The sequence below is a fragment of the Squalius cephalus genome (genome assembly GCF_949319135.1).
Source record: "Squalius cephalus genome assembly, chromosome: 16".
NCBI classification, from domain to species: Eukaryota; Metazoa; Chordata; class Actinopteri; order Cypriniformes; family Leuciscidae; genus Squalius; species Squalius cephalus.
Window position 1 is genome coordinate 5,080,930 of NC_137137.1, and position 23,733 is coordinate 5,104,662.

The 23,733-nt window shown below is 37.5% G+C and overlaps 1 protein-coding gene across 3 annotated transcripts; it reads left to right on the forward strand.

Moving 5' to 3' along the window:
- Positions 1–935: 935 nt before the first annotated feature.
- mbd1a (methyl-CpG binding domain protein 1a) lies at positions 936–21,434 on the forward strand. Of its 3 annotated transcripts, XM_079897173.1 has the most exons (14): positions 936–1,018; positions 3,510–4,006; positions 5,288–5,402; positions 9,554–10,074; positions 10,193–10,269; positions 10,385–10,425; positions 11,673–11,729; positions 11,868–11,903; positions 12,475–12,510; positions 13,598–13,780; positions 14,616–14,921; positions 15,478–15,558; positions 17,039–17,284; positions 20,535–21,434. In XM_079897173.1, the coding sequence occupies exons 2-14, from the start codon at positions 3,777–3,779 to the stop codon at positions 21,000–21,002; spliced, it is 2,397 nt and encodes a 798-aa protein (XP_079753299.1). In that variant the 5' UTR covers positions 936–1,018; positions 3,510–3,776; the 3' UTR covers positions 21,003–21,434. The 3 variants fall into 3 exon arrangements, with proteins under 3 accessions (XP_079753299.1, XP_079753300.1, XP_079753301.1); XM_079897174.1 differs by lacking the exon at positions 11,673–11,729 and having other exon boundaries at positions 943–1,018; XM_079897175.1 differs by lacking the exons at positions 11,673–11,729; positions 11,868–11,903 and having other exon boundaries at positions 943–1,018.
- The last annotated feature ends 2,299 nt before the right edge of the window (positions 21,435–23,733 follow it).

Below are 23,733 nucleotides of genomic sequence, written 5' to 3' on the forward strand. Positions count from 1 at the left end.
CTAAACTTTGGTCATACATTTACACAAAACATTTATTTTTAGGGTTGGAACCTGGTCATCTCTCAGACGAAATCAGCTAATTCTAAAATATATAGGTTTTATTCAATAATACTAAATTGTAATTATGGTCCATGTAAAATGTCAAAATTCCGTGCTCTTTCTGTAATAGTCACTGCAGCGTTAAAACCTCTGACAGGAATGGCGCGATTCTGAGGTAATTTCATGTTAAGAATAAGATTAATTAAGTTCATAAATAATTGTTAATCAAGATGACGAAAACCAATAATTATAATGTAGGGAAAACGCGATAAGACTGTGTTAAATGCATCTTTCTCTAGAACGGCTAATTATATCTCGCTTTCTGCAGCCTTGGTCTTTTTGTGTTCATGTGTGAAAGTGAATCAAGGGCTTCTCAGTTGTACTGTTAAGGTGTACGTTTATTTGACCTAAATTTAACTGTGATAATTTGTGTCGAGAAGTAAACGCTGAACCCTCTCAAAAAATAAGGTCCCTCTCGGATTCAGATTTAAGGTAACGTTACGATAACAAAGTCATTTTGCTCCGAAAATTTGCACATCACTAAGCTCTAAAAATTAACGAATATCTTCGTCAAATATGCTCAGAATAGATTTTAAATATGGTTATTAATCAAGGCAAATGGGTGATGGTACGTTATATTTGAGGTTGAGATAATGTAGCGATGCGCGAATCGCCAATATTCGTTTACATTATTCGTGAAATGCTTATAAAAAAGACAACAACAATCTTCGAGGACCTGCAAGTAGGCTGCTGTTGATATAAGCACCAAAGCTGTGTATCATTTATTCATTTAAAGGCGAATATTATTGCACACACTGAGCGCTGAGCGACTATTCAACCGCTAAATTTTATTTCAGTCAGGATCGACTTCCTACGATGCTCGTGTCAGCGCATGCGCAGTAGATCGCCGAAAGTATCGCTGATCGGAGAGAACGAGGCGCAGATGAACGGCTCGATCGACGGCGCGAGACGCGATGAGGTAAGAATGTCAAAATGCTGCACGTATTCGTTTCGGTGTTTGTTTTTGTGCGTGGCAAAACGCGTGTTTATAAAACGCAGATGACCTTATAATTTATAGCTATCGCTCTAGTAAATGAACCGAAAGATCGGCGTGGTTCCGTGCAAGAGAGAGCGTTCGGAAAGTCGTTTTCGAGGCTGCATCGCTGAAAGCAAAGCAATGGGGAGTGTGTGGAAGGGGAGGGTCAACAGCGAAGGGGGGCTGCCTGAGCTCATTCAGCAGCACAGCGAAATGGACGTGGTAGAGTCGTGTAAAATAAACTTATCGTGTCTTTAAAACCTATCACAAATAATAAAGCATGTTGTCAGTGAAATACTCTTGCTAAACGCGTGATGTTTGTTACGTATGTCGTTAATTGTCACGTTATATCGGACGTGTTTTTGATCGCTCGTCGGGACAGCATTCCTCACTCCAGCGATCTGTAATGGAGGCTGGCGAAACTAGTGTCGATTTTTTTTACGATCTGTTTATTTAGCTCGCCGATCTTTTTTTTTATCACGTTTTCATAATGGTAGGAGTTGCACGCGATGACAAGACACATAACTTTAATGTTTTAAGTTAGATAAGTTTATTTGCGCTGAAAAAAGTGCATCGCGCTATTCAGATAATTGTTCACGCGCTGTTTTCACGATCTATCGCTACCAGGGCCACGAGTTCAAGCACATCAACTTGCGATCATTGTGTCAAAAAAATTTTTTTTACATGTTGATTATCAAGTGTAACAGCTTCAATGAAGTCGTTCTAATTATCTCACAAAATTATAATAAATACAGCATTGTCAATTTTAACATTTTCTGCAATACATCTAAATATTAAATATAATGCACAATTCAAACATTCACGTCTAATGTTTATGAAATGTCATTGTTCTTGGGACGAACTAAAATGCTTAATGTAAAAAATGGTAATAACAACATACTCAAAGACCATTTGTCACTGCATTTGTCATAAAAATCTACTGCCAAAGAATCAACCCAATAACCTCGATCTTAGTGTTCATAAACACAGTACAAATCTAACAATGATCACATAATCATACTTGCATTTTTGCTTCTGTTGCATTTAATTAAAAGGAAAACGATTACCGCTGTTTAAAGGTTCTTGTTGGGTGTTATTTTTTATGATTCTTTTTAACATTCCACTTTTTGGTATATCTTGAGTCTTATGAGTGGAATTAAGCGAATTTTAGAATGATTAACAGAGAAATTTGCTTTTTAGTTTATTATGGTTTATTCTAGTACACTGCATTTATATAGCAGCAAATTTAAATAGAATATTTTGCAACAATATTGATAGAGAAACTATATAGAGTACAAGTAGCACACAAGCAGACCTTCTTACTGATAAGCTCCAGTTTGGTCATTGCTGATAATTTATTAGGAAAATTAAAATACTTTGAATCTGTTCCACGGTTGCATATGAAACGGTCAATTTTGTTCTTAGCAGAAAGTAGTTGATAAGTTAAAGAATATAAAGTTGTGTTGATACTGAGCCACTGTAATTATTACTTTCTAACTAAATGAGAGAGGTCTGAAAATGTCTGGCTCTGCATTTGATATTTTTAATATTACTGATTACCTGAACAGTGAGTTTCTTGCTGACTTGCTAATAACCTTAATAAGATAAATTCCTCAACAAGCTGTATTTGTAACTTTAAACAAATCGCTCTATGACCCAGATTTGAGCTGAAACCTACAGCGAGGTTTAATTTGCCACTGAGATGTTGACATCTGTTTTATCATGTTTGTATTATTGTGAATCTTTAATAGTGCCTATTACCTTGGCCAACCTTTCAGCAGTTTTCTTAAAGAGCAGTTGTTTTAAACAGATGGTCTTAATTACATATAATGAGGGCTTCAGGAAATGAAGTATTTTCTGCTAGATAAATTTTAACAAATGTTGGCTGCTTGCTGCACTGTAACGTATTTCATTGCCATAGTAATTGCGCTGCATTGCAGATATCGAATGTACTCAGCTCATTTGTATCGACCTCCCTGCCATCGCTGCTAGGCTCGCTGCAATTCTGTCACCATGGCAACCACTCGTTTCGGCCCCGTTCTATAAATATTCTCCTTCACGCTTGTTCATCGTGTTTCTGCTAGCTTGACTCATTTTCAACAGCCCAATTTAATAGAGGGATTTTATTTACACATCGGTTACGTTACAGTGGAAAAACTTGATTATAAGCTTTTGCTGAAATATTTGATTGAAATAGTGATTTGTATGCACATCATGATACAAGTGCGTCAACATCATATTTCTTAAAACTGCAATGACGATGTTACGCTGTATGTGAGTGTGATTTGTTTGCAATCAATCTCAATGTCTTTAGATATATATCAAGCTGCAAAAAAAGTGTAAAATCAGACTGTGCCGTAATAATAATTTAATAGCATATACAGTTTGGTGTGTTATTTAGTGTTCTTCTCTAATATCAGCATTCTCTTTACAGGTATAATGTAATGATCCATAACCAGTAAAGACATGGATGAAGTGTTGGATCTTTGACATTTCATGCAACCCAGGCTATTCGTAACATTGTGAGATGAAATTAATACCTCCGACTTCTTTGGACTAAAAAGTCGTTTTTCCTATTTAAAAATGTGAGCCAGAGATTCAATTTCCTAACTCTTCCTGGGATGACTCGCAAGTCAAAACCATTGGTCTTACAAATCTACTTGTAAAATAGAGGCCTCGAGGCCAGAGGAAAAGATCAGATATGACGGATGAGCTGAACAGGGCGTCAGCTGAACCGGAGACGATGAACCCGGAAGAGACTGTGCCGGCCCTCTTGAGTGAGAATCATCTGATTGGAGCAGATGATGTTACCGCCGTTGAGGAAAATACTGAGTGGGACAACATGCCTGGAATAGTGACGGTTGAGTTGCCACCTGATTGGCTGAAGCCAATGGAAGAGGATGAAGATGGTGTTGAGAGTGTCAGGAGCATGTATGTGCCTTTTCCTTACTTCCTTGCTTTTTGTTTGCATTTAGTGGAATATTCAATAGGCTGAATCAGACCTTTGGAAATAAGTCCAAAGGTCTGAGAATACATTCAAATTTAACATTAAAATTAAAACGGGTTTGTACAGGTAAGATTTTCCTGCTTCCATTGAAGCTTCTGAAATAGTGCTTGAGTATATGATCATCAAGTTTTGTTTGTGTCAGCATCAGTGCTGCTGTTAATGCAAAAGGAAGAAAGATAAATACTAAGACTTTAATTCAGTTAATATTTTTCACTAAAACTGGTACGCTGAATATTTGCAATGAAACATTTTATTACTTTAAAACATGCATAAAACTGTAAAGGCCCGTTTACACCAGAATGATAGCTATATTAGCATCACCAGTGCACAATAACACTGTTTATTCTAAGCGTGTTGCAGTTTTGTCGCCTGCCCTTTAAATGCTCAAGCTCTTTAAAGCAGGATGGATTCTGATTGGCTGTCAATGTTTTTATCATTCATCAGCTGGAAAATATTTTTTTTGTGAAAGTAATTCCAATGATATTGTTCCTCTGTGTCGTAATTGTATGAACTCTGCTAATCTTTAACAGAACGATTTTTAAAACGATACTGTTATAGTGGCTGTCCTTGGTGTGAACGGGCCTTAAAGGGATAGTTCACCCAAAAATGTAAATTCTGTCATTAATTACTCACCCTCATGTCGTTCCAAACCAGTAAGACTTTCGTTTATCTTCAGAACACAAATGAAGATCTTTTTGATGAAATCTGAGAGCTTTCTGTCTCTCCATTGACAGCTACGCAACTACCACTTTGACACTTCAAAAAGTTCATAAAGAGATCGTAAAACTATGAATAGAGCGGTTTAGTCAAATTTTTTTCCAAAAAAGAGATTTAATTTAGGCTTTTATTCACATAAACATTCATCAACGCACACATCAGATATGGTAAACGGAAGCTTGAGCATAAAAATATCGTAATTTTTGCTCCGAAGATGAATGAAAGTCTTACGGGTTTGGAACGACATGAGGGTGAATAAATGATGACATAATTTTTGTGTGAACTATCCCTTTAAGACCTTGATTTTCTTTCATATAAACATTGAAATGTATTTGATAATGAATAAATGTGACATGAAGTGAAGAAATGGATAAATCAGATTCGGTTCAGAATATGGGGGTGCTGCAGAACATGTTCAGACATGCATATCACACCTGTTGATCATATCAGTTAATAAAACGACTTTTGTACTTCTCATATTCTCACAGTCCGAAAGTAAAACGACGCAGAGGTCGGCCCCCGAGTGCCAGAAATGTTAGACAAGGACTTACTCGTTTAGATTTCAAGAAAGGAATACACATGGATCGCACTAGGAGAACTAAGGTTTGTGTTGCTTTTTCTGTCTTTTGTTTGCATTGTTAGAGAGAATATTATGTGCAGTAAGAGAAATAATATATTATATAATATTTATAGTGGTGTAAAGATGTTTTGTTTATTTATAGAACATTTAACATTTTTGAAAATCTATATTTTTTTGTTGAAAGCTTTGTTGTGCTTGCTAAGGCTACTGCTAATCCTAAAATGGCCTTATTATGCTAAATTAAAGGTTCCTTATTTTGTTTTGGAGTCTCCTACAATAGTTTAACATGTGTCTAAGATAGAAAACATTAATTTTCTCATAACATAAATTGCAGCATCACCTCTTTTCTCACAGTGTTTAATGTCTGATCATGGATCCGGTTTCTCTATACCCCTCCTTTCTGAGAGCTACTCTGCACTGACAGCCCAGTCTGTTGTGATTGGTCTATTTTGAATAAATTAGATTGATAAATTAGATAAATCTGATTGGTCTACTCTACTTTGATTGGTCAGATGACCCAGTCTGTTGTGATTGGTCTTCTCTGCTCTGATTGGTCAGATGACCCAGTCTGTTGTGATTGGTCTACTCTGCTCTGTTCTGATTTGTCAGATGACCCAGTCTGTTGTGATTGGCCTACTCTGCTCTGCTCTGATTTGTCAGATGACCCAGTCTGTTGTGATTGGTCTACTCTGCTCTGCTCTGATTTGTCAGATGGCCCAGTCTGTTGTGATTGGTCTACTCTGCTGTGATTCGTCAGGTGGCCCAGTCTGTTGTGATTGGTCTACTCTGCTCTGATCTGATTTGTCAGATGGCCCAGTCTGTTGTGATTGGTCTACTCTGCTGTGATTCGTCAGGTGGCCCAGTCTGTTGTGATTGGTCTACTCTGCTGTGATTCGTCAGGTGGCCCAGTCTGTTGTGATTGGTCTACTCTGCTCTGATTCGTCAGGTGGCCCAGTCTGTTGTGATTGGCCTACTCTGCTCTGCTCTGATTTGTCAGATGACCCAGTCTGTTGTGATTGGTCTACTCTGCTCTGCTCTGATTTGTCAGATGGCCCAGTCTGTTGTGATTGGTCTACTCTGCTGTGATTCGTCAGGTGGCCCAGTCTGTTGTGATTGGTCTACTCTGCTCTGATCTGATTTGTCAGATGGCCCAGTCTGTTGTGATTGGTCTACTCTGCTGTGATTCGTCAGGTGGCCCAGTCTGTTGTGATTGGTCTACTCTGCTGTGATTCGTCAGGTGGCCCAGTCTGTTGTGATTGGTCTACTCTGCTCTGATTCGTCAGGTGGCCCAGTCTGTTGTGATTGGTCAGATGTCCCAGTCTGTTGTGATTGGTCTACTCTGCTCTGCTCTGATTGGTCAGATGACCCAGTCTGTTGTGATTGGTCTACTCTGCTCTGCTCTGATTGGTCAGATGGCCCAGTCTGTTGTGATTGGTCTACTCTGCTCTGATTGGTCAGATGGCTCAGTCTGTTGTGATTGGTCTACTCTGCTCTGATTGGTCAGATGGCCCAGTCTGGGGCACGTTCAAGTTCAAAACGGTGCGCAACGTTTTGCTACGGTTTCCGGGTTGAACGTCATGTTTCCTGGAAACGGCGTGCACCGGTGTGCAACGGGGTTTGAGATACGTTTTCTCTTGTTTGGTGGGTGTGTCAGAACTGCAGTCCAATCAGCAGCAACATGTATATAAAGCACGCGGTATTAAAGTGAACTCGCACAATGGGTTCAAGGAAAGTAATTTACAAATGTGTTCAATGCAGCTCGGTATACGCAACAACTGAGGATATTAGAAGACATGGGGCCCTATCTTGCACCCAGCGCAATTGACTTTGTACACCGACGCATGTGTCATTCCTATTTTGCACCCGCGCAAAGCGCGTTTTTTCCTCCACAGAAGCACGTCGCTAAACTAGGGAATGAACTTGCGCTCCCTGGGCGGTTCAGCGCAAAAAAGGAGTCGTGTTCCAGTGCAAACGTTCCTTCATGCTATTTTGCAGGTTTAGAAAACAATTGCGCCACTAACCAGGAAAAAATGGTTTAAAGTCAGTGGCGCGTTGCGCATGTTATTCATATGCTATTTTAAGGGCGCATGCTTGGCCTTAATCAATGTAGCGTGTGCACAACGCGCATACACTTTGATTCTCTCATCTACACAGAAGCAGCAGTTTTCATTTTTGCAAATCATGCATTATTACGATAGATAGATAGATAGATAGATAGATAGATAGATAGATAGATAGACAATTTATTATAAAAACATACATCTAGCTTACACATTTACCCAAATTATCATACGCCTTTTTAACCGAAGTTAATTTGGGTGGGTTTCTCCATCCCCAACGTCCCTGACGAGAGCGTTGCTCTCCTCGGCTGTGAATCGCTCCTCGCGCGCGCCTGGCAAATCCGCCGTTATAATAGGAATCCGCTTTAGAACAAGCGCGCCTGCTCTTAAAGGGAATGTGAGATGACGCTCTGATTGGTTTATTTCACGTTACGCCCAAACCACACCTATGAATAATGAAGCTACTTCAGACCAACACATTTTAGATTTGCGCCTGGCGCAAGAGTCATTTATCCCGCCGGGAAAATAGCAACAGCGCCAAGACCCGCCCACAAAGTTACTTGCGCTTTGCGCTTTGACACTTGCGTTTCAGATCGTTAAAATAGGGCCCATGTTTGTCTAAGTTTTATTGTAAAAATATAGGATATCAACATAATGATGTAGTTGTTTATATTTTTAGCTTCATTGCAAGTGTAGCCTATGACATTTGGTATAGAAATAAACAATGGTAATTAAGTGCTTTTCCTAAAAATGAGAAAGAAAATACAGGGTATTAAAACAGTATGAACTACAAATAAAGTCAGAGTGAGGCTAAATAGATGTGTTTTAGTCTGAATTAGGTAAGATGTGTGCTTCCATTTCAGTTTCCACAAATCCCTTCACTCGATTGGGATGTTCTCTTTTGTTCTGGGCGGCAAGTGCAGTAACTGTAACATCGGGCATATTTTGTAGTATTAAACACATATTTATACCGACTTCATCAGGCTCAGAAAATTCTTCACAAATTACACAAAGAATGGCCTTCTCAGCTGCCATAGTTGCAGCTCTTGCGTCATCAGAACAGTGTGTTCAACGCATCACCGTTTCTGTTTAAAAAACGTTGTGCAACGTTTTGTCGGGGCTGAACGCAGCCCAGGTGGCCCAGTCTGTTGTGATTGGTCTACTCTGCTCTGATTGGTCAGATGTCCCAGTCTGTTGTGATTGGTCTACTCTGCTCTGCTCTGCTCTGATTGGTCAGATGACCCAGTCTGTTGTGATTGGTCTACTCTGCTCTGATTCGTCAGGTAGCCCAGTCTGTTGTGATTGGTCTACTCTGCTCTGATTGGTCAGATGTCCCAGTCTGTTGTGATTGGTCTACTTTGCTCTGATTGGTCAGATGTCCCAGTCTGTTGTGATTGCTCTTCTCTGCTCTGATTGGTCAGATGACCCAGCCTGTTGTAATTAGTCTACAGCTTACAGCACATGTTGGAAATTACATGACCATTACCATATCCAAATTTCAGCTCGGGAGGTTTCCTCAGCCCTTGTAATGACGCTGCCCATTTTACCGAATCAATTAGAGCCTGTATCCTCATCCTTTGGAAGTGTATGCAAAGTGGATTTGCATTCGTAGCTTCAAAAACAGCATCTTCTCGACATGCCGACAACTCAAACCAAACTCTTCCAGTCTCAGCAACAACTACAGTGTTTGAGGGTCAAAGTAGACATCGTTCGCGGGCAGCCAATGAAGACATAGGCTTTTTTTCAAATGTGTTACAAACCTACACAGGTTTGTGCAGGAAGTAAGACTGGAATTACTGACGACTCGTTTCAGGCAGTTTAGAATTTGTTCTTTCTTTCGGGAGACAATAACTTTATTTGTTGTGCTCTTTGAGCTTTAAACCAGTTCTCAAACAGCTATATTACACACTGCATGAAAGGGAATATCCAAAAAAGCATAATAGGGTCACTTTAATAATCATGAGTGCAATTTACAGAATTTGGGATTAATTTAAATGAAATTATAAATTAAATATAATCTGCTTTTAATTTAATCATAAATTATATTATTATAACATTTTAATACATTTCTTTTAATACTTTCTTTTTTCTCTGTGGTTGCTTGTCATATATAGAGTGCTCGTTCCCAGCTGGAAATTACCAATCGTTCAAGTCTCTCATCAGGAACAGCCGCCCCCCTCCCAGACCCAACCCGCACGCCTGAAGTTTTACCCAGAACAATCCAGAGCATCATTCACAGCTCGACATCCACACCTCAGAGACCCCGACTCACCCCCTGCTCACCTGCAGGACTCAGCAGCCTCTCTAACACACCCAACGCAGAATTTAACAGCCCCCCGCGCCTCACGAGAGTCTCGCCGCTCAATATCGACACATCCAGGACACAGGATTTCATTCACTCTCCTTCAGTAAAAGTGGGGAATGTTTCCCAACAGATAGTCAGTTCCTCTAGCGAACCTGGGAAAGACGGCGCTGAGCTGCCCCTTCGACTCTGGCTTTATCCATCTCTGGAGCCCATTAGCCCTACAAAAACTCAGGATGCACTGATCTCAGATCAGACTGTAATTTCGCCAGATTTTCCGGAGACTAGGCTTAATGGAACAATGGCGCTGAAGGAAAGCCATCCAATGCTCAGGTGAACAAAATCAGACTCATTTCATACTGCCCAGAAAGTCTATCTTGAATACTTGCTGTAGTTTCAACTAGGGCCTTCATGAATGTAGTAACGAATCTAGTTGTTTCTCTTTCTCCAGTAAATGTGAAAACTGTGGCTTCCCATTTTCTGCTCAGAAGCCTGGAGACACGTTGTGCTTCAGATGTAGGCCTAAATGTATGTGAATTTATAATTACACCTTTAATTTCAGCAAGCATGATATTCTGCAATAATTATAAGGTGTACTATTGCCTTTTTTGTTGTCTAATTTCTACATTTTCTCATTTTGCAGCAGAGAAGAAGTACTCTCCTCCAAACATTGTGTTTAGGAAGGTATGTATTTCTCTCATCGCAAGACCTGGTAGTCCTGCTTTTCCTTGTTTTCTGTCACTGATTCTCGAGACCTGGGATAATAGAGAAAGTTTATGTGGCAAAAATGATTTTGAATTAAAGTCACCATGAAATCAAAATTGATGGAAGATTGCAGTATTTGTTATAAATCTGTGCACATCATTATTATTATTATTTTTAAAACCATGTGCCCTCATAATCTTTAATCAAAGTAACTTCCCCTCCCTCTTGTACATCTTTTCTATGATGACGTGTTTACTGGCACGAGGGCGGGGCAACCTGTCAGTCACATGAGATCCACCAATAGCAAACCACAACCATCCAATCAATTCCTCATGGACAAAATTCATGTCCCGCCCTACATTTATTCCTTTTCGGGAAGCCGTTTCCCTTGGCTATACGTCCAACACTAAGAAAACACCATTGCAACTTGCATTTTCATTCTGACTTTAATCTGTCAAACAAGTTGAATATTTATCTACCTTGTGGTTCTGCTTCCTCTATTTTTTGTTTTTTTTCCTTGCTTTCTCTAATACTCACATGCCAATATTCATTCTGTCATTCATCATATACTGACACTTGACAGTGTAAAACTGATTTTTAGTTTCATCAATTGGAGAAATACTACATCTGACACCCTGTGTTGGCAAAAATCTTTTTGTTTATAACACAAGTATTAAATACAGCCACCGTTTTCTGTTTTAGGGTAGTGAGGAATATTGCAGTAATTTAGCTAATATAGACGAAAATTAAATATAGTTAAGAAAATTGTAGTTATCCCATGTCTCATTGCTGTATTATGTTTTTGTTTTTGGAAGATTGTGCTGAGGAATCATTCATCTGTGCTGTTGTTGATGTTGTGAAGGGGAAGAGAAGCACTGCGGTGTTGCTGTGTCTGTGTTCACGTTAGTTGTATGAGAGGTAGCTTTGGCGATACTTTTGGGTCTTAATATCTGAACTAACACAAGCTAGTTTCCCATTTGTTCTGCTCTCAGTCTACAAGCCAAATAACGGTTGTTTGCTCACTTTAAGTAGCTGAACAAAGTCCAGATTATCCTTCATTTCTCTAGTAGCAATGTTTACTTCATTAATTCTTTTATTTTCTTCAATATTCTTTTCTAGAAACATTATTTTCCTTTTATTTATGATTCTGTTGAAAGTAGCTCCTTTGTTTATCATATTTCTTTTTTATTATGCATTTGCATGTTTTTTTTATTATTATTTTCAAGGTTGGGCAGGATCAGTGGGAGGTTGGGAAAACAAAACATCCAAGAAAACAAATACTGGTAATAATAAACATATAATACCATACAGACACATTTATGGGCTGCAGCATACACAAAAGCATTGCCAAAGATCATCAAATAATCTGTCTGTAGCTGAACTACTTGCACACTGAAACATAATGCCACTATCTCCTGCAGAAACCACATCCCAAATACAAGAACATTGTAAATAAGGTGAGTTTATTTTTCATGTAGCTTCTTTTTTAAAAGGTAAATCAGTTCAATGTATGTTTGCTTATTCATGAAACTGTCAGCGCTGCATTTTAATGATATTAAATTAGATACTACATACCACTACTACATACCATCAAGAGTTAATTTAACATTAGGAATGATTCATTTTTATACAGTTTTTTACTAGTATTAAAAGTAAAGTGTTATTTATTCAATGTTTAAATACTATGTCGTAGCTTAAAATAAAGTATCAAAAATAAGCAAATCATTCATTGGATAACTTAAAAGATGAGTTCTTTCTGAACTTTGTGCTATTTGAGCAGTTTGACATGTTTATCAGGTCTGTATAATTTAAAAATAGTGTTACACGCAAACTTGGATCATATGCATCTTGACGTCTATGAAACTTTGACTATAGATTTTGGATATCTGTTAGGAAATAGTCATCGTTTCATTTTGTGCTGTTCATATTGAAACAGTTATTACACGCTTAACCACTGTTGCACTATTTTCATGTAGGAGTGCTGTGCTTAAAATACTGATCCAGGTTTCTATTGTATGTGGTGTTTAGGATTTTGCTCCTGATGGTGGTGATGAAGATGATTGGGTGAGTGAGTGTATCATCACATTCTCGCACTGACAGCACTAGTGGAATCTCACGGATAGCACTAATCTTTTGTAGTTTTGTTTGACTCTGCTAATGATTGTGGCATGGGATGATTATTAACCCTTTTGTATCTTATTTGATATGCAAAACGTCTTAAGTCCTGTAGTCTAAATGATCAACATGACCAAAACTTGCTGGAAAAAGCTGTCGTACACAATCTTCTACGTTCCTTGTCCTTGTCTGATTGATAGTTTATACTTTTTTTAGCAAGTAAAAGGCCTTTTAGTATAATTGTAAAAACATCCCTGTTCATGTCGTGGTACATGTATTTTTGCTGTGAAATCTTTAATGATTTTTATAAAAAATATATGTAAGAATAACTTTTATAATCCTTAGTAATATTTCAAGATGAACACTTTCTGGACTGAAGCGACTTAGGAATACTTGATTATCCAGACATCATTTTGTAGAAAAATGATGTTAAAATGTGAGTATCAAATATGATCCATTAGGCTTTTGAGGAACCATTTATTGGTTCATCTCTCAGTCATCATTGTATTGCATTGCATTGCATTATATGTTTTAAACTCCCCATACTTGATCATTAAACTAAGCGTTTAAATATCATCTTACTAAGACATATTATTGGCAGATATAGAGTGATAACTTAAATTTATATGCATTTTTTGTAGGTTGACTATTGTTATAAAGATCTCGTTTTTTTATTTTTTATTAAAAGCTATTAGAATTTCATCTTACTTTTTGGCCATAAAAATATCAGCAACTGCACTAAATAGCATATTTTCATAGTTTGTGCCACTGAATAAAATTGAGGAGTATGAGCTATACATTCTTTTATTTTATACTTAATGAGGCTCAATAAACATTTGCATTTAAAAAATGTATTTTCTCACTATTATTTCAGGCATCTGTCATGCTTTACAGAGTGAAAGCATATTATGGATTGAGCATGGAATATTCTTTTCCTGATTATAGCGGAACTCATAAAACCTCTTAAAAAGCTTTAATTATGTCTTTACTGCATGTTAGTCCTTTATTAATTTTCTCTGTCTACTCTCGCTTTCAGGCTCAAAAGAAACGGAATCGCAGAATGTGTCGGCAGTGTGTCGCATGTCTTCGTGAAGACGACTGTGGCAAATGCGACTTCTGCATGGACAAGCCCAAGTATGGTGGCAGTAACAAGAAAAGGCAGAAATGTCGCTTACGCCAGTGCAAGTTTGAGTCAAAGCTTCATGGTCAAAGTGCAAATGTACGTATTTGTATGATTAACATCTAATGGCATCACTCAAGGGTTATTTGCAGTGTTGGGTGTAACGGGTGTAATCAGATTACTTTTTTTCAAGTTACTAGAAAAATAATGCATTACTTTTGAATTTACAACAAAATATCTTAGTTAATTTTTTAAATAAGTAACGTTTTCCCATTTATTGACTGACAGGTCTCCTGTCCCCATGTTGAGAGAAATCATGTGGAAATCATTGTAGTTCTATCTAGACTATATGTGAGCATACATTTACTCATTTGACTTATTCAAGAAACAGATTCAGTATTCCTCAAAATTACTATATAGAGTGAAATGTAAACTCAGAATATTATGCAAACCTGCAATAATTAAATATACTTTAAATCTCACTTTAACCAATATTTTTGCTGCTGACCTTCGATTATCTGAAATGGATACTAATAAGCTAAAAATCCAAAATGTCTTTAGATAAACATCACATTTGAGTTAAAAAAAAAAATGTATTGCTAAAGTAATAGTGTTGAACTTTCTTCTTCTGCGATCCAGATTGAAGTTTACCAGTTTGACACTTTACATTTGCAAAAAATAGAACTTTTAAACAAACAAGCAAGCCCAGCCTAGGTGAGAAAAACGAACGCAAAAGTAACGTAACGCTCCACTTTCCATAAAAAGTAACTAAGTAACTCAATTAGTTACTTTTTTAGGGAGTAATACAATATTGTTACACGTTATTTTAAAAAGTAACTTTTCCCAACACTGGTTATCACCTCACCATCAGGCAACTAATACACATTTCGGAGGTGCATTTTGCAAGATCTTTTTGTTTTATCATATCATGCAGAGAAAGCTGAATCCGTCCCTTCCACAAAGAAGAAACGTGAAACCCAAGCTCAAGAGGCGTGGGAGACCGGGAAAAAAGCGGAGATTCAGAAGCAAACCCTGGGAGGATGATGACGATGATGATGATGATGAAGATGAAGATGAAATGTCTGATAAGGATAATGACGAAGAAGATGTGAGACTGTATAAAATGAATGGCTCCAAGGCCAGAGGAAGGAAGAAATGGAATTACAGTTTTAAGGAAGAGGACGACGACATGTTCATTGAGGCCGTGATTGAGGATGACGAACCATCCAACATAGAGGAGGTTTCTGATTTCTAAATGTTTGCAGTCAGAATTAAATGTTGCACAACCAAAACACAAAACAAGGTCTAAGTCTAGTCTGCATTCACATCATACATGATGACAACAGTAATGCCGTTTACGTTTTTGGACTTATTTTAGACTCAAATTATTGTGAAAAGGATCCATGTGCAAATTTGTTGTTGATGACAGCAAAGTGCTTCATAACTACATTATTCACAACTCAATGCTTGTGTAAATACGTAAGACCAAAGTACAGTGGCTATAATAAAATGCCATAACATTTAAAAGTTAGAGTTAGAAACATTAGAGCTGTCATAAATTTCTGAATTTTCAGAAATGTTTTTTATGAGTCAAAAAGTTGTCAGTAATTATGGTAATTTATGACTTGACTGCAGCATTAGACTAAAAGTAGATTTAAAGTTTCAGCAGAAGGTCACTATCAACAATGTAATTTAATCAAGAAATATGAATTATTTTAATTAAATTATTTTAAATCATGTTTATTAGGTTATTAAATATGTTTAATGTTAGATTTTTTCGTTGCCTGTTTTCATAGGATCCTGATATTTTGGACAATGAGAGGTCAATGATGGCGTCTAATGTGATGTACTCAAACACCTCTGGACTCGGTGCTCAGGTAAGGCTTTCTACTTCATTCTCATTTATTTGATTTCTCCAGCCTGGGTTCTGGAATTAATTTCTTAATTAATTGGCATTCAAAAATCTAGACTAAAGCATTTTATGCATTTTTGAAATTGCTTTTATCCAAAGGGACATACAGTACATTGCATTCAGGGTTTTAGGACTACACGATTTTTGTGATTAAAAATGGTTTCAGGTTTGCTGTGCTTGTTTGTAGAGTTGCTCAATTTGGCCAACATTTTATGATTATATATCAATATGGCTACACATTAATAATAATAATTAGTAGTAGTATTTTTTTTATCCTCTAGCAGTTAAACATCCCATAATTAACATTAGGTAGATGCATGTTACCTTGGTGTTTCCTGCTTGCCATCTCAGCACAACCTTGTATCTAGTGATTCCCACTTCTAATATAACAGTCATTTCTCTGATTGGAGAATCTTGATTCAGAATTGTGGATAGTTCACCAGGATTTTGACCTATTAACCCTTGTGTTATGTTGCGGGTCAATTTGACCCGTTTAGATTTTCTAGTTGTTGGAAATACTGGTTAACCTGTTTTTTTTCTTGATATTTTGTGACTTTTTCTCATTTATCATCATGAACATGCATGCAAAGTTTCAACATGCTGGTGTTTTTTGACATATACAAACAAAATTACTGTTACTTTCGTGATGTTCGCGGGTCAATTTGACCATCATAGGCAGCTATTCAAAAGCAACTGTACAGACACAAAATAAAAACATTTATTTTATGTATGTCAGGGCATCAACTCCAGTTCTAAAGTGTACGTGTATCTAAAAGTGCTCTAACCCAAACCAAACACACTTGAAAAAGCTAAATCATGGTGTTCAGAATTAATTGCAAATTACAAATGAAAATCTTTGACAGACACAGATAGTAAAATAAGCTCTCATTTATATATTCAAGATATCTGAAATATCTTGAGACTTTGACATAGACAGCAGGAAAAATGAGCTCAGATTAATTGATTAATTGTTCAGTTATGATGTTCTAAGCAAAAAAAAAAAAAAAAAAGTGAAAAAAAAATTATATGCAAATATATATAAATATAATGTATATTCAAATTTTGTCAAAACAAAACAGTTTTAAAAAATGGTTAAAAAACATTTTCATTAAATCATATCTTCAGATATATATTTTTTGGAATATTTGACAAATGTTGATATTAAAAGTTTACAGTTTGTACCTGAATCTTTGTTGTTTTTCATAGTGTGATTTTTGAGGAATTGTATTGAATCCAATTAGGGTCAATTTGACCCGAACCATAAGGGGAGTACACAGAATTCCAACATAACACAAGGGTTAAACATGATTTTTTGATTTTTTTTTTAGTTTTCCATCAAGAGTTTTTCAGCAGAATGTTAAATTTACAAAATTTAATTATAGATGTTGCAAATGTTGATGGCCATTGAAAGCTGACGTTTGTTTCGATGTCTGCATGTTTCACAGGGATTATACTACAACATGCCGGGCATGCCGGTGGCACCTCATATGCTTGGATCAGTACCTCTGTGCAACAACAATCAGATGCCGCTGGGTGAGGTCATCGGTTCTTTGCCGATGGATGACGCGACTCAGAATGGTTTTCTTCAGATTGAGATGGTGAGAGTGGGGTCACCACCATCACATTTCGCAGAAGAACCACAGAACACACAACACCACGTGTCAGAACATCAACAGGAGGCCACGCCGGTGGTGAGTCTCGCCGGACATCTGTCTTCACTACGACTGAATACACTATCCTTCAAATGTTTGGGGTCTTTAAGATTTATGTTTTAGAAAGAAGGCTCTTATGCACACAAAGGCTGTATTTATTTGATCAAAAATAGCATAAAACAGTAATATTGTTAAGTATTATTTCAACACTTGTGCTGCTTCATATTTTTCAGGATTCTTTGACGATTAGTTGTATTACGAATGTCTTTTACTTTTGATCAATTTAATGCATCCTTGCTGAATAAAATAATAATTAGAAATAATAAAATAAAAAGAAATAATAATTAAATAAAATAATTATATATATATATATATATATATATATATATATATATATATATATATATATATATATATATATATATATATATATAAAACATCTAACATCTTTCCAAACATGAGAAGCATTTATGAATTTAACAAAAGACAATATTTAATAACATGCTTTTACTCCAAACTCACTTCATAACAACAGTTGAGCATCCTTCTGTGAGATGATGTGGCTTCTTACACAGAATAAGGCAGTTGTGTGTTTTTTAGTCATGTTTAATCAATCAAAGCGTTTCAATCTTCTGTTTATTCAGCTACAGCAATACTATTATGCCCATTGGGATTTCCTGGAATGAGTGGCGTGTCTGCGTGAGAGCGCTCTCTGGCGTTCAGATGGCGCAGCATTTACCACTGATCAGCCGCGCTGCACTGACAAACTGCGCATAAAATAATCGCAGCCTTTGCCAAATTGCGTGCAGTTTCATTGCAATTAATTGTGCAGCCCTACTGCAGAGTGACATTTAGATGAACATGTAAATATGTGCTGTGCGCTTTCCTCTCAATAACAAAATAAATGAAAATGACAGAGGTGAGAAAGCAGCAGTTAAGAAAGCATCTGATCATAGTGATGTGGATGTGTTTGCACAAGCTCTGCAATTCACAGGGATCATATCGACAGATGAGGTCATTAAAATTAAACTGTTATGATAGTTTGATTATATATTTGAGACTATAGACTATAAAGATCTGGCTATGTGAGACTATAGTTTGAATTAACATGAATTCATTTTCTTTTTGCATTATCCTGAACATTGTATAAGCATTCATTTCATGTGTCATAGAATGTCAGTGTAAACGTCACATCCATTAGATTTTTCCAGGCAAAAACATCCCTAGTCTCACATGAGAGTCAGTCTACAGCATGGGTCGCCAACCTTTTGGTCATGAAGTGCCATTTTTAAGTTTCTGAGTTTATCAGTGTGCCATAACCCCACCCAAATATGTATAAATACACATACACATATTTAAATATGAAATGGTGCTGAACCTTAAATAGGCCTATTTCGGAAGCAATTTTTCATAGAATATGTTTTACTTTTGTCAAAATCCTTTAGTTTGTTTGTTTTCAGTTTTAAATTAGATTTTGAATAACACATTTCCAATGGGCCTGTTTACTGCTGGTCATTCATGCGTTTTAAATTATCCGATAGCTATCCGGTTTCTTAAAACTGTTCCATTTACAATGGGCAACATAACTGTGTTCACATCAAAGAAAGCAAGATCAAGATCAAAGACCGCAATTGACCCTTTGCAGGGAGATTGATTGACAGGCGATCTGACCAATCATAATCCGCCATCCGCCGAATCCGCCATTTTTGTCCGACAATGCAGTCAGGAGAGTTAGTAGATTAACGTTGGAGGATTTGAACTTGAAAAACGGTGTGTACTGACGTCTTTCCGCGGTTAAAACAACATTCCTTCTTAAGTTCATTCATGTTTATTTGATGCTATAAATGAACTAGAAGGAAGAGGTGATCGGTTCACGAGCAGCTTTAACTGAGGCTCTACAGCGATCTGTCAGACACATTTAAAGGGGACATATCATGCTAAATCCACTTTTTTAGCCCTTAAATGCATTTTGTTGTATATTTGTGTTTAGAAGTACAGAAAAGTTGAAATTATTCTCTTCAGGTGCTTCATTGATATCTTTATATTCTGTTTTGGCCTTATTTTTCAACCTGTTCCGATTTTTCTGTTATCTATGACGTTTTGTGAACTATTACGTCACAGTATTTGCAGCGGAACTGCCAAATAAGGACATTGACTTCCGGCCCAACACTTCGAGCAATCCGCCATTTTTATTTCTCGCAGCAATTTTGTAGTCCAAGCTAAAAGATGCAGAAGTTACGAGAGGGTAAGTTAAAATGTTCGGTTGTTGGATGTAGTAACCCACACGCTTCATTACACCGTCTAATGTAGATGAACTGCCGCGCTTGTGACAGGGCACATGTTTAACTGAAAGAACGAGCAGAGAGAGAGAGACCCGGTCGCGCGCGCACTCTCTCTCTCTTCGGAGCCAGGCGAAAGTGTAAACAAGACACCGTCTCCAAACTAGACGCTGTCTTGCTCTCTCTCCCTCGCACATATTAATCAAAATAAATCGAAAGGTCGGAAGACCAAAGTTTCATGTGTAAATACAGTAACACACCATTGCGATACATCCATATGAAGACGTTGTTCTGCAGGTTCGTCGTCTTCATTTTCATCTCGCTCCGGCTCCGACTCTGGCTCGAACATGTAAGGCTGGCTGGACAAGTCTTCCGTTGTTGACATTTTGTTAATAGCGTGTGAATAAAAAGTTTCTGTGCGGCTAGATAATCGTATCTCTGCTATCAAACTACAAAAATGGCCGAACGGGGTGGAGTTGAACCGAGTGTCACCTCTGCATCCTGGAGAGGGGGCGGGGTATGAAGTGTCTCAATTGTATTTAAAGAGACCGCACCAAAACGAGTTGCTCTCAGACGCACATCAGAAAAGGGGTAGAAAAGGGGCCTGTGGAGCTATAATAATGAGGAATTCAGACCCAAGCATTGCAGTTCCACTTTATATAGACTACAAATGTATGATTTATATGTAAAAAGGAACGATTTAAAAGCATGATATGTCTCCTTTAAGAGCCGCAAAACGGTATTTATTGTTTACATTTCTTAAAAAAATGTTTCATATCAAAAGTAACCTGGTCTGTCCTGTCTGTCAGCGCGTTGTCAGTGTCCTCTCTGCTCCGCGATGTATTTTTCACTGCGTGAGAACATGGTGTAGAGTGAGAGCGGCTTGTCGGACATAGCAACAGTAAATAAAGGGAACGGTCAATTGGAGAGAGAGGTGCATGACACCTTCAGCGCAGTCAGAGATTTCCACAGCTATACCAACAATGTCAATGTCACATCTGCTTTTGTAGATCACTCAGATCTTCAGTCTGGCGGCGGCAGAGAGCGACTGCGACCGAGACCAAGGCCTGATGGAGCTGTTCACTACCCTAGGCCAGACTGTGCTGCCCGCTCACTGGGTGTGCGTCATGGCCAAAGGCCCTGTCCTCCAGCTCCTGCAGTGCTCCAAGCTCTCCACCATGGCTGACACCATCGTCCAGATCGAGAAGGGCTTCTTCTACCAGGTCAGCGTCCAGAACCAGCCTCTCCTGCTCATGCACGCCGTCTACTCGCGCCACCCGACCTGCCTCGAGACGCTGGACCATGTGGTGTCGCTCCTGCTAGACCTGGAAGGGCTGGGTGTGTGTCAGGGCTACCAGAGCCTCGACATGGGTTCGCCCTGGGAGCCCAGAATGTGCGTCCGAGCGGCTCTGTGCGATTTGCTCATTTCCAAGGATGAAGAACATTGTGTGAAATGCACGCAGCCTGTGGAGGGGTGAATCATCTTCCACGAGAATTTACTGTAGTTTTTGAAAAATCCTCCACCAGTTTTTAAGCTTATAGTGCAGTTAGAGCCGTTTCCAAATTACAGAGCCCCACAAATGACATAACTAATACGTTCCCTCATTTTGATTGCACTAAAACAAGGGAACGAATTGTTTCAATGCAGCCATGATTTAGTAAATTGGGGAACGAATTATACCGTCTAAAACATGCTGACGTATTAGCAAGTCCGAGTCGTGGGAACAAATTGTTAACTCATGACCACGATATACATTTTTTTCCCCAGCATGTCATGTGCGGGGCTCCGTACCAACCTCACGTCATCATCCCAGTCAACATCCAAAATGGTGCTTCTTTTTTGTTTGTTTTATTTTCAGAAATGTGGAAGTTAGTGATGCGGCAAAATGTTCGATTTGAAAAAGGACACATTGAGTTTTGCCAAAATCCTTTCTTTCCGTCACTCCAGTTCTCATTTAAACTACCTCTCGATCATTTTATGGACCAATTTCAACCTTGAACTTCCCAGGTGCCCTTATTCAGGCTGAGTTATTGATTCAGAGCTGTTTGGTGAACATGTTTATTGTTGTACAATGAAAATAGTATTATTAACTGCCTTTGTTGTGGTACATTTGGGGTTGTATGTTCAAACCTAAACTCCTTGAACACAATTTTAAACCAAAATCACTCAACCTTTAGAAATAGTCTGCTTTTTATTGATAGCTTACACTGTATTTAATTTGTACCCCAAAGCAAGCATACAATCGTTCATAATGTGTTTTTACGTCTTTTTTTCCCCGTTCTTTTTGCAGGATTCTTGTTTGAGCGTTTAATGGAAAGAAAGATGCACTCTGGTCTTTTTTTGTCCTGTTGTTAATCACACCTGCTTTCATGTGACTGAATTGTGTTACGCATGATAAAGTGCAACTAATGGCAATTGCAAACTGCATTGCATCTGTGTGCATTTCTGCTGTTGTGTGTATTAATCCCAGCCTAGTGTAGACGTCCGACCGGAGAAGGCCTGGTGAACGCCATCTTTTATTACACTGATTGGCCTTTATGCATATTTAAAATCTCCCTAAGAGATGTTAAATCAATGCAGACGAAATTAGACCTTGTTTTTATTTTAGAGCAACGGTTTGTGTTTTTCATTCCTGAGTGATTTAATTAAAATATCGGCAGCATAATTCAAATTTGTTAACCTGTTCCCCTGGAGATGTGTACAAAATGAGCTGTAAAACACGTAATTGTCTGAAATTATTTATAACTAGAGGATGTAAGCTAGAGGTGTTTGTGAGAGCATCTCTGTATTGTAAATCTTGCTCTTTTGGTCTGTTCAACCACTGAGTTCAGTTTTTGAAACACTGTAAAGTAAGATTTTTATGAAGGGTGGGTAAAAATAAAGATTTTTTTTTCTTATATACAGAGAACTCTGGTCTTTTTTTCATCTGAAGTGAATCAAAATCATTCTTGGTCCTTGGTGTAAAGCAGGGGGTTTCAAACTGGGAAATCTGTTAACGTGATATGAATTAAATGTATATTGGGAGTTGTATGACAATCAAATACTTCCCACTAAATAATATGCGAACATCAGTACGCCAACAGAGTATGTCCGAATGCTGTTTGAGAAACAGTAGGCGAAAAGTACCCAGATGGCCTACTTAGATACGATGGACACTTTACTATCCCATGAGGCCACGGGAGTGGATTTTTGAATGGCAGTGAAGCGACGCAACTGACACTGGTAGGTCACGTGACAGAAACAACATGGCTGATGTAGTACGTCCGAGTTTTATTCATGCTACACATTCATACTATATAGAACAAACTTTTTTAACGGTCATAAAGTAAATTCAAATGTAGTACCTACTGAGCATGTGATTTCAGACACAACATTATCTTCTGTACATCTCGTTTTGGAATATTTGTTGTGAAAAGCGATATGCAAATACATTTAACCCTATAGTGCAGTTTGCGTGGCAGTCAAAAATGTCAGATTATTATAATTTTTTTATTTAAATGATATGAATACTATATTTTGTTCGATGTTTTTTTAATTTAATATTTTGCATTTTATGCTACTAATATAATTTAAATTATATTTATAAAAATAGGATCCATTTATTAACTGTTAATTACTTTTTTGAGCATAGACTTGAAAATGAAATTTCCAACTCAAACTTGTAAATCTTAAATGCTTTGGAGCAAGACTTAAGTTTTAAGTTTTTTTTATGAAATATATATTTTCCCAAAACATGTTTTAATCTAAAACTGAGAAAATCAAGGCATAAATCTAAACAAGTTGTGTTCCAAATTTGAGGTTGATATGTAAATAAGAGCTTTCAGTAAGATTTTGATTTGGCGCAGTACCAAACGCTTCCACTAGATGAAATTCGCTTCCCATTCGTTTTCAATGCGGTCATTTAAAGTGTGACTATATTTTCAGTATTCCATTAGAGCTTTTCAAGTCATGTCCATGTTTTTTGTGTGTGTGTGTGCGCATAGCGAGTGCCAAAACCGTTACCTAGTTTTGTACCATTCCGATGAAGTAAAAATAATAATAATAATAATAATTGTCAAAAATGAACAAACAGCACCAGAGGGTTAAATTGATTTAAAAATGTCTTCAGGTTTCACTGTAAAATATTATATGATCAATAAGTTATGACAACACTTGTTTTTACATTGCTTTAACTCATCAAAAGAAGTTAAGCAATTTTCTACTTTTTT